This window comes from Bradysia coprophila (genome assembly GCF_014529535.1).
Source record: "Bradysia coprophila strain Holo2 chromosome X unlocalized genomic scaffold, BU_Bcop_v1 contig_26, whole genome shotgun sequence".
Taxonomy (NCBI): domain Eukaryota; kingdom Metazoa; phylum Arthropoda; class Insecta; order Diptera; family Sciaridae; genus Bradysia; species Bradysia coprophila.
In genome coordinates, this window is record NW_023503313.1 from 5,191,329 (window position 1) to 5,207,245 (window position 15,917).

Here is a 15,917-nt window from a genome sequence, read left to right on the forward strand (position 1 = left end):
GATGATGCACAATTTGCCAGACTAATTGTAGATGCCTCTAAGTTGATGCACAATTAGTTAGACTAAATGTGCATCCATTTAAGATGATGCACAATTTGCCAGTCTAATTGTAGATGCCTCTAAGTTGATGCACAATTAGTTAGACTAATTGTAGATGCCTCTAAGTTGATGCACAATTAGTTAGACTAATTGTAGATGCCTCTAAGTTGATACACAATTAGTTAGACTAAATGTGCATCCATTTAAGATGATGCACAATTTGCTAGACTAATTGTAGGTGCTTCTAAGTTGATGCACAATTAGTTAGACTAAATGTGCATCCATTTAAGATGATGCACAATTTGCTGGACTAATTGTAGATGCCTCTAAGTTGATGCACAATTAGTTAGACTAATTGTAGATGCTTCTAAGTTGATGCACAATTAGTTAAACTTAATGTGCATCCATTTAAGATGATGCACAATTTGCTAGACTAATTGTAGCTGCTTCTAAGTTGATGCACAATTAGTTAAACTAAATGTGCATCCATTTAAGATGATGCACAATTTGCTGGACTAAATGTAGGTGCTTCTAAGTTGATGCACAATTAGTTAGACTAATTGTAGATGCCTCTAAGTTGATGGATAATTAGTTAGACTAAATGTGCCTCCATTTAAGATGATGCACAATTTGCTAGACTAGGTGCTTCTAAGTTGATGCACAATTAGTTAGACTAAATGTGCATCCATTTAAGATGATGCACAATTTGCCAGACTAATTGTAGATGCCTCTAGGTTGATGCACAATTAGTTAGACTAAATGTGCATCCATTTAAGATGATGCACAATTTGCTAGACTAATTGTAGATGCCTCTAAGATGATGCACAATTTGCTAGACTAATTGTAGGTGCTTCTAAGTTGATGCACAATTAGTTAACCTAAATGTTTCATTCAATCGATTGTGCATCGTCTTAGGTGAATCGATTGAATCAAATGTGCATTCCCCTAAGACGATGCACAATCGATTAGGTCGAATGAGATTAACACAAGAAGGTGCACAATTGATTAGATCAGACGTAAATTCGCATTAAAGTTTACACACTGAGGAAGTTATCTTTCTCTACTATAGATAATGTTTTACCAAATTAATAGGAGTAAAAGATGTGTATTGTGTATATCGAAAATGTGATATATCTTTTAACATAGTTGAAAAGTTACTGCTGACTCGGTAATACTTTAAACATAAATTTCTGGGCGATAATTCCTCAATCTCAGATAGCTGGGTGATAATTCCAAATTCACTGGGCAATAATTCCCCAATTTCAAATAGCTGGGTGATAATTCTAAATTTACTGCGCCGTAATTCCTCAGCTTTAACTAGCTGGGGAATAATTATCAGATAGCTGGGTGATAATTCCTGGGCGATAATTCCCCGGGTGAAAGTTCCCAGTTAGTCTGGGTGATAATTCCTGGGTGATAGTTCCCTGGGTGATAATTCCTATCGAGCTGGGTGATAATTCCTGGGCGAAAATTCCCCGGGTGATAATTCCCATCGAGCTGGGCGATAGTTCCTGGGCGATAATTCCCCGGGTGATAATACCAATTAATTTTTGAAAAAATCTGTCTGGGCGATAATTCCCTGGGCGATAATACCCGTCACCATAGACTATTCGCACCCAAGTGCCAATAGCACACGTTGAAAGTCAATTTCATTCACCATTGATTCTTCATTTTAGCCAGTCGGCTCCTCTAATACTCATATGACGTATGACAGATAATAAAAACGTTGTAACTTGAATTGTCTCATCGTCCACCACACTACAAGTATCACGCTTTGATAGTTTTACAAATGAATTCTGTGACATCGATTTCGTATGTTGATTAACTGAAAAACGACTTCAGTTTTCTCCTTGATGAAGAACCTCGTTTTTCAGACATTACAGTACAATAGTTAAAGTGCCTAGTAATTGTTAGTGGTAATTTTTAATTAATAGAATTATTTCCGAAATCACTATGCGTTAAATAAAGCAATTTCAGCAATACAACGGTTTTTTGGAGCAATGAAAATGATTCATCGAAATGCGAAATTAATGATTCAAGTTTGCTTCGAAGGATGAAAACAAAAAAAATAATCATGATTATCATGCATATACACATATAAATATCCACAGTAATGTTCAAAAATTAAAAATAATTGGGGAATCGTGTGAAACCTATACAACATATTCCACGAAATTGCAGGTGGAATATTAAGAATGGGTCTGAGGGAAATCGCATTTTCTAGATGAAAGTTATAATTGTCCATTTTCCTTAAAATACTTTTTGGTTAAATTTATATTTCTCAAATGATTGTGAATTTCTATTAATTATATACACATGTTCTCTTTCCACATAAAATTCAAGTCAACGTTGTGGAAATGAACTGGTGAGTATTGAGATGAGCGAAACTGTGTCGCTAGTTAGTCTAAGAAAAGATTGGACTAAACCGACTAGACAAACTTAGGCATGGGCATTATCATTATCGATAATTTTCGACTTTTTTTATCGAAAATTATCAAAAAAATATCGATAATCGATAATTATTGATATTTTGATAATTATCAAGATATCGATAATTCGATATATCGATATTTCGGTCCGAAAATCCGATATTTATCGATATATTCCGATATATCGGTATATTATCATGAATTTTCAGATAAATATCAAAATATCGATATTTTGATAATTATCGAATTCCGATATTTTGATAATTATCGATAATTATCAAATTATCGATAACGATATGATTAATCGATTATCTATAATTTCTTTCGATTGATATTATCGATAATTTTGAACGTCTCCCAATCTTTCTTCTTATTTTCGTTAGACATGGTACTTCTTGTGTGAAATTTGCCGATCGAGACGTAGCCGTAGGCCAAGAGAATGCTATAAATATTGTGAGCATCTAACTCTAACACCACACAATGGATGGGGAAAAATTTGATTGTGTTCTCATTCCAATTCAAAATTATTTTCATATAATGGAAACGGCAGAGGATGAGAACAATTCTTGACAAAGCTATCAAAATATGAAAATATTTATTTTCCTTTACTAGGAAGGAAAAATGGACTTTCCGTCCCTAGGGAAAAGTCTTTCCCTCCTTCGTAAAGGGAAACATTATACTACACTCGGGAAATAATTTGATATTTCGTATCACGATGAGTGAAAGTACCTCGGGCTAAAGCTCTGGATACGAAATATCAAATTCCTTCCCTTGTATAGTAATATACTATATTTAATCAAGTGCTTCGGCACAAGATATGTAATTATCGAAGGTAATCTCAAGTGATATGAAGCACTTTGTTGGCTTTACCTTCAGCGAAAAAAACTGGCAAACTCGTGATTTAAATTTGAGTTTTGTTGGAGAATTTGCTTTTATTCTACAAAATTTAGTTCCTATAACTTTGACCTTCAAGGTATTACAAAGGTTTTGGAAAGGAACAAGGAGGACCCGATTTTTTTTGTCTTAGTCAAGGTCTTAGTAAAGTTAAAACGTGTAAACGATAACGAAAATAAAAAGGAAGTTTGTCTAGTGTGATCTTTCCTTTTAGACTAACTAGCGACGTAGTTCCGTGTCGCTGATCTCAATACTCACCAGTTCACTTTCATAATTGACTTGAATTTTATGTGGAAAAAGAACATTTGGATACCACAGTGCTAGACATGACTCGGACGAAGTTAGTTTTATAATATCAATTTTCGCGTTTTTCAAGATTCATTGATCAGAATTACAAATTACTATTATAATAACCATATCTTCACACAAAACGAATTACTAAAACAAAATAAAGTTTCTGCTTCTATGCAGAAATGGAGAATACCAAAATATTATGCCCGCACGTTAGTTAACGGGCGTGACGCAAGTTCTCTGCTACAAAAATGTAAAAAAAAAAAATTGTGGCGTATTTACAACAACATTTTAAGTTCTCACCTCAGCTCCGATGACCCCTACCTGTACATTAGGGGTGTGCGATGGTTCGGGGATCAGGATGTAAGGGGTCCACAAAAAATTCTTACCATCCCTAGATGTCAAAAAGTGATTTTAAAATTTTTTTAAATTCATTAACAACTTGCGCAAATTCACTGAAGCTGAATTTGCGACTACTGGTACAATCTCATATTTCGACCTCTACCAACAATATGCTGCGAGATATTTTTTGCCCTAATTGGTGTTTTTCTACTAATTAGAGTCCAATAAAACAGAAAATTTTTAAATTGGAAAAATTTGGCCGAAGCATTATGTTTGGTGTGTCGTCAAAGTTCGCCAACTATGAAAAATTGAGTAAATTTTAAACTTGAAAATTCTATAATCGACATAGAAAATTATTCGATTATTGCTCAAATGGGCTTAAATTGTTGGGAATGTTGCCGGCTATCCAAAAAAGAAGAGTTTTTGAAAATCGTCTGTGAAATGTGTGTGGTGTGACTGTTTGTTTTGCCCAAAATTGAGGCAAAATTCCTCAACGGAAAAAATCGATTTTTTTGAAAACGTGTGAAAAGCATTGTTTTTGCCTAAAATAATTTAATTTAAAGTTTGTGGGCACTTTAGAGTCGAAAAAATTACACCCCTACTGTACATTCGTAAAAGTTTGTGTTACAAGTGGCAGATGTTGAGGAAAATACTGTTAAGAAAATTTTTAAAATAATGAAAAATAACAGAATTTAAGGAATTTAATCATATGCCTCCTTTGACGCAAAGTTTTTTTTGTAATTTTTTTTGGATCAAATTTTTTGTTGCTAAAACTTTTACGTTCAGACGCAGAATGCGTCACCCTCAGCGATAGCAGTTTTTTTTAAGTAGACTCAAGGACTAGCATCACTTTCGCCCTTAAGGTTTTTTGACTGATTTTATTTTAACTGAGATTTATGGGTACTGTCTTATTACCAAATAATTTGTTAGTACTTAAACAAGGCATCAGAACAGTCGGAGCGTTTGCTGCGACTTAGCCCCGTACAACCCGTAATCCTATTTCGTCCGCAACCATAATACGTCCGTAGCCCTAATAAGCCCGGAACCCTAATACGTCTACAACCCTCTAATGCGTCTGTTACCAAAATGCAAGTCAAGTTGGGCATGGTCAAATTTACTGAAAGTGTTCATTTTTAAAATTGCACATAGCGCAATTACGAAAGCCCGTACGAAGTACCTCTCAAATAAAACCAACAATTTACGACATTATTTTAGAAACCCAAAATTTTTTGCCAACTTTCTATTGGGTATTCAATTACCTCTCAAATGAAACAAAAACTAGCAAAATCGGTTGAGATTTACTCGATTTATGTGCAAAAAGCACTTAGGGCCGAGTAGCGGCCTTAATCCAAGAGACCAAATTTTAAACTTTTTTGCCATCATTCTTTTCGGTATTCAATTATCTCTCAAACGAAACAAAAACTAGCAAAATCGGATGAGATTTGCTCGATATATGTGCAAAACACTTAGGGCCGAGTAACGACCTTTGAGCCCTCCCAACAAGCCCGCGTTGCATCTTACCCAAAAACGATGTTCAGCAACTTTGTTCTACTCGTCAATACCTTTCATTTGATATATCACAAGCAGCTATTGCGTGCGTATTCCGGTAGATATCGTCGAAAGACTGAAAAACACCAACAGGGCCCTAGCTCTGTAAGGGCCGACCCTACCATGCCCATTTTCGAACTTGACCTTACTTTTGTCGATACCAATCGGGGAAACGGACAGACGGACAGACGGACATTTTTTTTATTGCGGATTCGTTATCTATGAACATATACAAATGCTTTGCCCTTACTGTCTGCTTCCAATTCAACATGTTACAAACGGCATATTAATCTTATAAGCCCCCAGTACTTCGTACGGGGCTAAAAACGAATACGTCGACTATTGTGTTTCAATTGTCAGAATACGTGAAATACTTGGGAATTTTACTAGATTCAAAGCTTTACTGGATTGTCCACATGAATTACGTTATCCAACGAGCCACGGCTTCGCTGTGGCAATGTCGTAGACTTTTCGGTAACGACTGGGGACTCAACCCTAAGGTTCTTCACTGGATCTACACTTCAATTGTCAGACCCAGGCTCTGCTATGCCGCCGTTATTTGGTGGCCAAGGTGTCAGCTTAAGACTGTACAAATTCAACTGAGCAAACTACAAAGGCTAGCTCTCGTAGGTATCACTTCTGCTATGAGGACAACTCCAACCGCAGCGCTTGAAGCGCTACTGAACATCGAACCATTACACATCCACATAGAATCGGTTGCCCGAGCGTCTCTTCTACGACTCAAACAATCCTCCCTTCTTAACTGTGAATCAAATTTCGGTCACTCAAAACTGTGGAAAACAATGATAAATCAATCTCCAGAACTAAACATGCCCTGTGACTTAATCACACCAACTTACAGATTCAAGAGATCATTCAGTGTCAATATCCCGGAGCGTGAACACTGGTCAAATTCTGACTTGAGTTTAAGTGATAAGGTATCATGGTTTACGGACGGTTCACGTTGCAATAACATGACCGGCTCAGGAATTTTTTGCCCAACTATGGGAAAAGAACTTTTCATTCCACTTGGCATGTATACTACGGTCTTCGTAACAGAAATATATGGAATACTTGAATGTTGTAGATACATTCTTAAACATTGCGTCTCAAACTCCCCACCTGTCGTCATATGCACAGAGCAATTAAAGCCATAATGAGATATAAATTTTCGTCAGCAATAGTACTTGAATGCCGCGACACAATTCAAAAATTGTCGGAATCTATCCAAATTTCACTTATCTGGGTCCCAGGTCACTCAAAAATAGCCGGTAATGAAAAAGCGGACGAACTAGCAAGACTAGCTTCTAGTACTCGTTTCACTGGCCCCGAACCAGCAACCGCAGTATCATTTTCTACCCTCCAACGAATAATATCGGACTGGAAAGCCCAAAAGTTCAAAAATCACTGGAATTCATTGAACACCGCGCGACAAGCCAGAAACTCAATTAAAATAAACAACAAAAATACTAAGTATCTCTTGTCGCTCAGTAGATCCAATATTAAAAGGCTCACAAGCGTTCTAACAGGTCATAACACCTTGAAAAAACATCTTCACACGATAGGTATATCAACTGACCCATATTGCGACATGTGCGGTGATATTGAAACTACAGAACACTTCCTTTGCCATTGTCCAGCGTATATCAAGTCAAGAGCAACACATCTAGGCTCCTATACAATCAATTACAACTCAATATGGAGTATTGCTCCAGCAGACATCCTTAAATTCATAAATAAAACCAAAAGAATTTAAGTAACTGTGGGGAAGCACAACAGGCCCATCTGAGGCTTAGGTGCAGGTTATATTCCACCCACTTATTCTATCTATCTATCTATTGTGTTTCTTATTGTTCTGTGTGCTGACCCGTTGTGCATTAGCAACGTTAAAATTAATCCTGCGGTCCAGTAGCTGAATGGTCAATCAATTAGAAGAGTTACAAAAGAGTCAAGAGTCAGCCGGTTCCATGATTATCTGGTCAAGTAATTATACGAAGTACCTGATGCGTACCAAAAACGCATTTTCTCTGTTGACAAATCATTCTGGCATATATTTGGTAAGAAAAAAAATCTGTCCCTCAATCAATGAGAGAAAGTAATTCTAAAACTTTACGAGAAATTAGGAATTCCGATTTTCCGACCACATTTTCTACGTACTCAAAACGTATACATTTAACTGAAAAGCGTGATATTGCGAAACGTTTCCAAAAGTTTTAACGTAATACACTTACGAGCTGTCGCTTAATATTCAGTTTAAAAAGAAATTATCATCACAAAAAAGTGGAGAAAAAAAAAATCGGAAAAATTAGAAACCTGGCGGATAAACCACATTCGACAAATATAAAAGGTAAACATCTTAATAATGCTTGTTCGTAATGCCTTTTATTCAATCTGAGATTGTTTATGTAAAACAGAATGTGTTTATTTACACAAGCATTTTACCTCTCAGACCAGAATAATGTACTACCAACCGCGTGTGTGTATATACATAACACAGAATACGGAAACTCACAATAGAACCAGGAAAATTGGTCCATTCTTTCTTTCTGTGGTTATTCGTTCAGAATGTGTGCACATATTTTGAGTGGATATTTTCAAGTTTTTCTTTTGGGGGGCAATTCATATAGTTTTGTCATTCACGCAAAGTCTATTGGTAAATATGTTTACCTAATTTATTGTAATTTACCAAAGATTATCGAAAATTTTCCGAAGCTATTTTTCAGGAAATTCGGCAAACGAAATATATTTTATTTGAGGTAAATTTGATGATTGGTAGAATTGAAGTTTTGCCAGTAGTAGAATTTTCTGTTCCACCTCATTCAGAAAGCAAATCAAAATTTTAACTATGCAGATACCCGATTTCCAATGTTATGCACTCTTATGTTGTACAAGTTAGACGTCATAGTCAAAGATTGAAGGCTCTTGAGGCGAACCTCAGACAACTGGGTCAAAACTCTATCGTTTCCTAGAAAGATGTAAATCTAAGAATTCTATGCGCACTATGAAGGATGCAAAGGCGAACGCTCGAAAACCGTCGTTTTGAGCGAGCGTACAACTTGAATAGCCCCTTACCGATACAGAAATACAAACTGTCTATAATGTTGTCGTTTGTATTATATACGAGCGCACGGATTGGTTTAACCATCTTCTTCTTGCTTTGATAATTCGTTAGTCTATCAACATGGAAAAGAAAAATTATTTTCCTTTATATGACGATCGAGTCTTATCTCCTCCATCAGATATTCGTCTGCTACTGGTAAGGAACGGTTCCTACTTTGAGAAATCAGCCGTATGGGTTTATGAAATGTTTTCTAAAGTTTATTCTTAGCATAGTGCACAGCGTACGTTTACGAGGAAAAAAAAAATAAGAAGAAATTATTCAAATGTTTCAAGTTTATGACGGTAAATTACATCTTCCAGTACATGAAATACTGTACATTTAAACGGTAGCAATTTTTCCTACATTTTTTCTACGATTTTTTTTTTATTATTTATTTCAGGGAGGAAACAGTTTAAGGTTTGCTTATCGAAGTATTACACAGCTATTTATAAAAATCTGCTGCGCTTATATTTTTAATATCAGTTCTTTTTTACTGTAGAGATGATTTTATGTGGGTTACAAATTATTAAAATATTCCAATGAGCACGTTTATAATATACACTGTATATTCCAATGTGTACGCTGCAAAATAAAAAAAAACTGACGAAAAAGAGATTTACAAAATAATTTCAGATTTTCTCAAAACATCACCTATAATTAAGAATTTATTAGCTGCTCAGGCACTTCATGAATAACATCATTTTTGCAAATATTTTAATAAAGCTTTATAAAGCTCTTAACGGTTAGGCTTGACCTGACCCGAAAAGTTCGTATCAGTATTTTTCAGATGACCTGAACCTGAATTGAATAAATTTTAGGTAGATCCTATTTGCACCTGGGTGCAAATGGTCTATAACACACTATTTGCACCCGGTTGTACGCGTAAAATTAAAGGTGAGAAACACAACAGAAACACTTTGACGTAATATAAGCTGCAAGATTTAGATTCACAGTAATAGTATATTACTTCCGAGGTTCCAAGTTGTGTATTTGATAAGTGGGGTGTTACAGCCCGACCCGAAGGGGGTACAATGCTTTACGTGATTAGGCAATGTAAATGAAAATGAAACATGCCGTAACACGTAAAAATATTTATTTAAACTTTAAATTTTAAAGCAAAGTTGTAAGTTTAATGTTACACTTAACTGTCACGTCAATTTGTGGAAAAAAAATACATTTGCATCTGACTTAACATCTAATTGTTAGGTTAATTTGTGGAAGGAAAAGTGAATCTGCATCGACTCTATTGCAAATTGTATATTAACGACTATTTGCACCGGGGCGCAATTTTTACAGTGTAAAATTAAAAAAATTCTCTCAGGTAACCTGAAAACCTTACAGTGCGTTTTACGTAATTTATTGGTGCTCTATGCACTCCCGAAGTGTAAATATTGATAAACACAGAAAACACGATTTTTCCAATAACTTTATTTATCCGATTCTGTTCATTCGTGAACCTTATCGCGAACTTAAACTTTAAAATTTCAAGGCGAAAGAAACATCTGATTTCATTCTTACACTTACCCTAACTGAAAGCTCCTAGTCTTATGATTCCACTTATATCATAATTGTAAGAACCATGCATTACAATGACCAACCGTAGAATTTCTTTTCTCCTACGAAGTCAATGCCTAAAAAAATAAAAAATAATAAGACCAGGCCTGCCAATCGAACTTTAAATTTGCTACTTGCAAAGTTTAAATTTTCGCGGTCTTTTTTTCAAACTTAAATTTTATAAAAATTACGAGCAACGAACGAAGATGAAAGAAACGTAATTAAATTCTCAAAATTAAAGTAAATCTAATTACGTGGAGACATAAATGTTGTTCCGGAATTTAATTATTCCAATCATTAACAATCGAAGGCTAAAAATTCCGTCAAATCCATCAAGGGTATTAAGAACGTTACAGGGGGATCAGTTTTTTTTTAAACCATCAATCTCCTATTTTATTCTTGTATCCGTACATTGTGTCCTGTACGATATATTCTATTATGCTCGTCCGAAATTGTTTAGTCTTGTCGAATTGAACGGCGAGTTGAATGGTTCATCATCATCGTCATGTTCTTTTTTTTGTGTGTTTCTCGTAACTATTGACCGGCTGATATTGTCTAGACTTCACTGCATACTACATTTAATTAAATCAACTTTTCTCTGCTATTTGCAATGTCTTCAAATTTGCCAAACGAAAAAATAACAATATTTCAAAATTAATTTTCACTTTCATCGGCCCTCCCCGGTTCATACAGTTACTTAAAACGCATATCAAATGGTACAACAACCCTCGAGAAACCCGAAAGCGAAATGTGAGTAAACAATTTTCATTCAGTTAATATACCGTTCAATAACAATTTGCCAATATAATACAAAAAGACCAACAATTTTTCCTTTCGAACCGAATCACATACGTGTAACCAACATTCTTTACGACTGTAGCTTTATTTTGTTATTATTTCGTTGATATTTTATTATGCTATGCAGAGAGTGTAGTAGCATATTATTTCAGCATAAAAGGCTAATGTTTTTTATTGACAGATTCCATAGTCAAATGTTTGGAGGTATTTTCTTATAATAGAGAGTATTTTTATCAAGATTTCGGTTTTGCTTTTTTTCTTCTTCTTCGTTTTTCATATGTATATAATGTACCACGGAGACCTATCTATTTTGGTTGAGTGTTTGTCCTAAATTGAATTTAAGAATTCTCCATTGTGTGGAACAGAACATCCAAAGAAATGAATATTTTGTATTTTTAGAATGTTTGGAATTGTATCGTATGTATGAGGGGTTCAGGCAGAATTATATTTTATTACGTTAATACATATATAGGTTACATTTTCCACATGTTGGATATGTTGGAAATTCAATCTTTTTTTCTTCTTCCTTTCTTCGAATTGTTGAGTTGTATTCACAATGCCAATGTGCTATTCCGCATGTTCATGCCAGTTATACTCAGTTAATTTCTGCACAATGAACATGTTACTTGAAGCCAAATTAGAAGAGATAATTTTTGGTTCACTACAACTTATTCACCGTGTTTCGGGAATATAAAATCTGTCTCGTCTCCACATTTTATTCGATATTCAAATTCGTGTAACCATAGCGCTTCTAATTCATTATGTTACTCTTCATCAATAATATGATAGATGACCAAATGAAAAAAAAGGTTCTTTGTGCATGGAAAATATTGATTGTTGTTATGGTTATGGTCGGTATTCATATATTAAAATTGAGTATTCAACATTCTTCAGCTTCGATAAGCTACAAACTTTTTACTGAATTATTTGAAATTTTGACTTGTAATTTTAACGAATTACAATTCATTATCCAAATCACTTCTCTAGCCGATGTAGTCCAGCCCCTTGTGTCAGAAAAAGTCGGATCGTTCGATTTAGTTTTTCGAATTTTTTCTTTATTGAGTAAAAAAACTGTGGAACTAACTTTTCTTTTGCGAAAATGGAAAATCCCTTTGAGGGATTTTTTTGAAAGTGGACCAGGCTCCGTCGGAGCTATTTTTTTGCGTCGGTTTGTTCATATGCCCAGATAGCCCTTGGTCCCAATAGTCCAAAACCGCAGTCGTTTAATTTTCATGTTTGCGTCTTGGCTGGTGGTGAAGGTGCAAAAGTCGAAAAAGGGTGTTTTTTATGCTCAATCGTCAATCACATGAGATAAAGGAAAAAAATCGAAAAATTTAAAGCGAGCGGATTGACACAAGTGCCCGGACTAATAAGAGAGCTTAAAACTTTTCCAAAAGATGAAGTGTTGAAGTAGTTTACCGTCATTGACATTCCCAAACTCGACCGTATCGTCTATATTTTCAACAATTATCAAGTTTCGGTATATATATGTTAGGTGTATGTATTGAAGTTTTGGCATCACGTAAACTTAGCCTGTTATCAGCGCTCCTAATTCTCAAAAATGAAAGTACGACAAGTATTTCCTCGTATCAGGTCATAGTATGACATTATGTGAGACGGATATGCGGAGATCGTTGATTTTTGTTTTGGTTTTTGCTTTCATTCCAAATATATATGAACTTTCAACGACAATAAATTTATTTCAGCAACAAAATCCAAAAGTCGAACACAGGAGCACATTGTTCATTTCGACACTGTATTAGCTGGCGCAAAGAGGAAATTTATGGAAAAAATGAGTGCAAACGTGATGGACGTAGGCGATGTGAAGTCGTTTGAATTCCTAGAGACAATAGGAAGTGGTGCTTTCGGTGTGGTTATGGTAGTATGTATGGAAGCACTCATTGTGTTAATTGATAAAATGATCCGTTCAGTCGCTTAACATTATAATGTAGAAATGGTTAAGGCATTACGCTGTCGAAATAGTGTCAATTCGATAGATTTTGACTGAAAATTTTTGTTTTCTGTTTGAAAAGGATAAACTGAAAGTGGAAATGAACCCTTTTTTTAACTCGAGTCAACAGAAATACACACACACTCGATGTACCTACTCAAGATCTTGACGAAAAAATATCGTGTTACATTCATGTCACCTTACTTCAGCTATATTATGTATACATATACAAATCGACAATGGCAGTTTAGTTTTTCACGTTACGTATGTAAATTGGGTAAATTTGCAGTTCTTTGGCACTATAGGATGGAATGAATTCAATCGAATACAAATCTTTTATTGAGTGTAGTGGCAGTGGAGCTACTTTATGTGGAAACGGCTGTCTGCACTATGACAACAATTTCGTCGATAGTTACAACTCGTATTGAGATGTATGATCTTAAGAGTGGAATGAGTATGTAGTTTTGATAGGTCAACACTGTAGCAAGCCTTCCAGATAAACTATTCTACATCGAGAGAAAAGAATATCCGTGAGTTAGAATCTCCATGGATTCGTCACATGCCAAAGTACTTCACTGAGTTCTTCCAACATTCTTTTTACAGTGAGCGTCAGTGAAACTTAGGCATGAACTTTCCATATGTCTTTATACGGTTCGCTATCACGTTTGTGCAGGTAGCTATTTCACCTGTATAAGGTCTTTTGTATGTATGAGTGGACCCCGGTTGACAAACAGCTGAAGTAAATTCATGCCTAAATTTCACTGACGTCCCCTGCAAAAAAGAAATGACCAATTAACTCACTTCACCAGTCACGATAAGATATCGCTTTGATCGTTTCGTTAGTATCCCGGGAAAAATCGCTTCAACCTATTCCTTACAAACTAATATGACGGAGCATAGTAGTATATGTGCGCTTTGATTGCATTCTCGGCTGATGGTATAGATTTAATTTGATATTCGAAATGGCAACAGGTTTCGTTTGGCGTGCAAAATCTACTGCTATTCAACTTTGTTTTATTCCTTTTCAGCAGAATATGTAAACATTTCCCCCAAGAAATTTGTTGGTTTCTTGCAGGACACTTGTATATGTATTCGAGTTGAGTTGATTGTCAGCACAAAAAATTGAATTTAATTTATTGCCGGTCTAGACAGTAACTGAATCAATAGCTCCCTGAAAAATGTGTAATTATACGTGTTTATCCACAGTGCCATTCCTAGTTTTCTTTTTTTTTTGTTATTTTATTTCTTTTTCATCCATTCATGTCGTCGAATAATCTCATTCACACAACGTGATGCTTAGCACAAAAATGTATCGTAAATTTGATCGGTAACGAGAACGATTTTTTTCTTGTCTCCTTTTCGGTAATCAACAACTAGGCAAGAAATATTTACAATAAGCAGCTCTACGCACTGAAATTGATTGAAAAGAAAGTCACAGTTCTGCAGTCTCAAGTAGCACATGTGAAGAACGAAGTGAAGATTCTCTCATGTACGGATTTTGAGTTCTTAATTCACATGGAATTTTTTTTCAAAGGTACCAAGTCCACACATAACCGTTCTGCCATTATTCATAAAAATTAATTTCATTTTTTTCCCCCACCAAAGACAATGTGTATTTGTACATCGGCATGCCATTCGTCAATGGCGGTGGGTATGTTTTCAATTACGAATCGAGAGTGGAAATAATTTCACCATTTCAGGCGAAATGACGACCCATTTGAGTCGATTGAAAAGGTTCGAAGAAAAACTGAGCCGGTTTTATGGCGCCCAAGTCATACTGGCATTGCAATATCTTCATCATATGGGCATTATATATCGCGATTTAAAACCGGAAAACGTGTGCGTCAACGCCGATGGTTACATTCGGATTTGTGATTTTGGATTTTCAAAAAAGATCGACGATGGCCGAACGTATTCGTTTTGTGGCACACCTGATGTATGGCGTAATTATTGTGCTTTTTTGGCCATCTAATCTCACACTAAATTTAATTGTAATCATTTTTGCTCACTGTTTGACTTTCCGCTAACCCAAACCCAACATTTTACTTAATGCGCGTATATCATTCTGTACTGCTGCTGTGGTTGCTGCTGCTGTAATAGTATCTCGCACCTGAAATCATATTACACATAGGTGGTTCATCACACACCGCTTGGGTTTAACCGCTTATTCTGTATAATGTCTTTACTGAACTCATCTGCAGGTTATTCGTTCTCGGTGGACTTTTGGACATTGGGCGTTTTTCTGTATGAAATGAATGCCGGCTATGCACCGTTCACCGAAAATGCAGAGAATGCTGCCGTACAATACGACAAAATTGTGAAAGGAAAATTCCAGTGTCCGTCAACATTTACGAGAGAACTAACCGATCTTGTCAATAAACTCATTGTTGTTGACAGAACGTCCAGGTTATATATTGGTAATTGTTTTCTGATGTCCAACACTACACAGTTGCCTTCACCTAGATATGGATGCTTGAAAAATGGTTATAGTGATATAAAGCTACACGATTGGTTCGATGACATTGACTGGAACGGTATACATGGCAAAAAGGTCAAGCCAATGTTATTGCCGAAAATTGATTCCGAAAACATGGGTGCAAATTTCTTCCAGCAGTCCAATTTAGAGCTGCGAAAAAATAGCGTTGATGAATATTCGTATCTGTTCTCTGACTTTAATTAAATGTTTTCGAATGTATTGAGTGCAATGAAAATTGACTAGTGTCGATGTGATAAACATCAACCATTTCCATTGTTGGGCATTTTCATTTTCCGCGTGCGTGATTTATCAAGCCAATGTCCCCATCGCACAAAAGTTTATTAAATTTTGTACTTTTGTTCCGCAGATAATGGACAGATGAATAATCGGAGTTTAAATATATGCATGGAGTTCATTTAGTTGGTTGGCTTTTTTGTTGAAAATCTTGCCAAGAGGCAAATCATGAATGAATCAGAAGGATTTATAATGAGCTTC

At 35.5% G+C, this 15,917-nt stretch overlaps 1 protein-coding gene across 1 annotated transcript; it reads left to right on the plus strand.

The window, feature by feature from the left end:
- Nucleotides 1-10,789: 10,789 nt before the first annotated feature.
- Nucleotides 10,790-15,639, plus strand: LOC119069136 (cAMP-dependent protein kinase catalytic subunit alpha-like). The gene is made up of 8 exons (XM_037173043.1): nucleotides 10,790-10,947; nucleotides 12,702-12,877; nucleotides 14,324-14,480; nucleotides 14,552-14,593; nucleotides 14,647-14,882; nucleotides 15,047-15,077; nucleotides 15,148-15,352; nucleotides 15,410-15,639. Exons 1-8 carry the CDS (start codon nucleotides 10,911-10,913, stop codon nucleotides 15,624-15,626), a joined length of 1,101 nt encoding a protein of 366 aa, XP_037028938.1. The 5' UTR covers nucleotides 10,790-10,910; the 3' UTR covers nucleotides 15,627-15,639.
- Nucleotides 15,640-15,917: the final 278 nt, after the last annotated feature.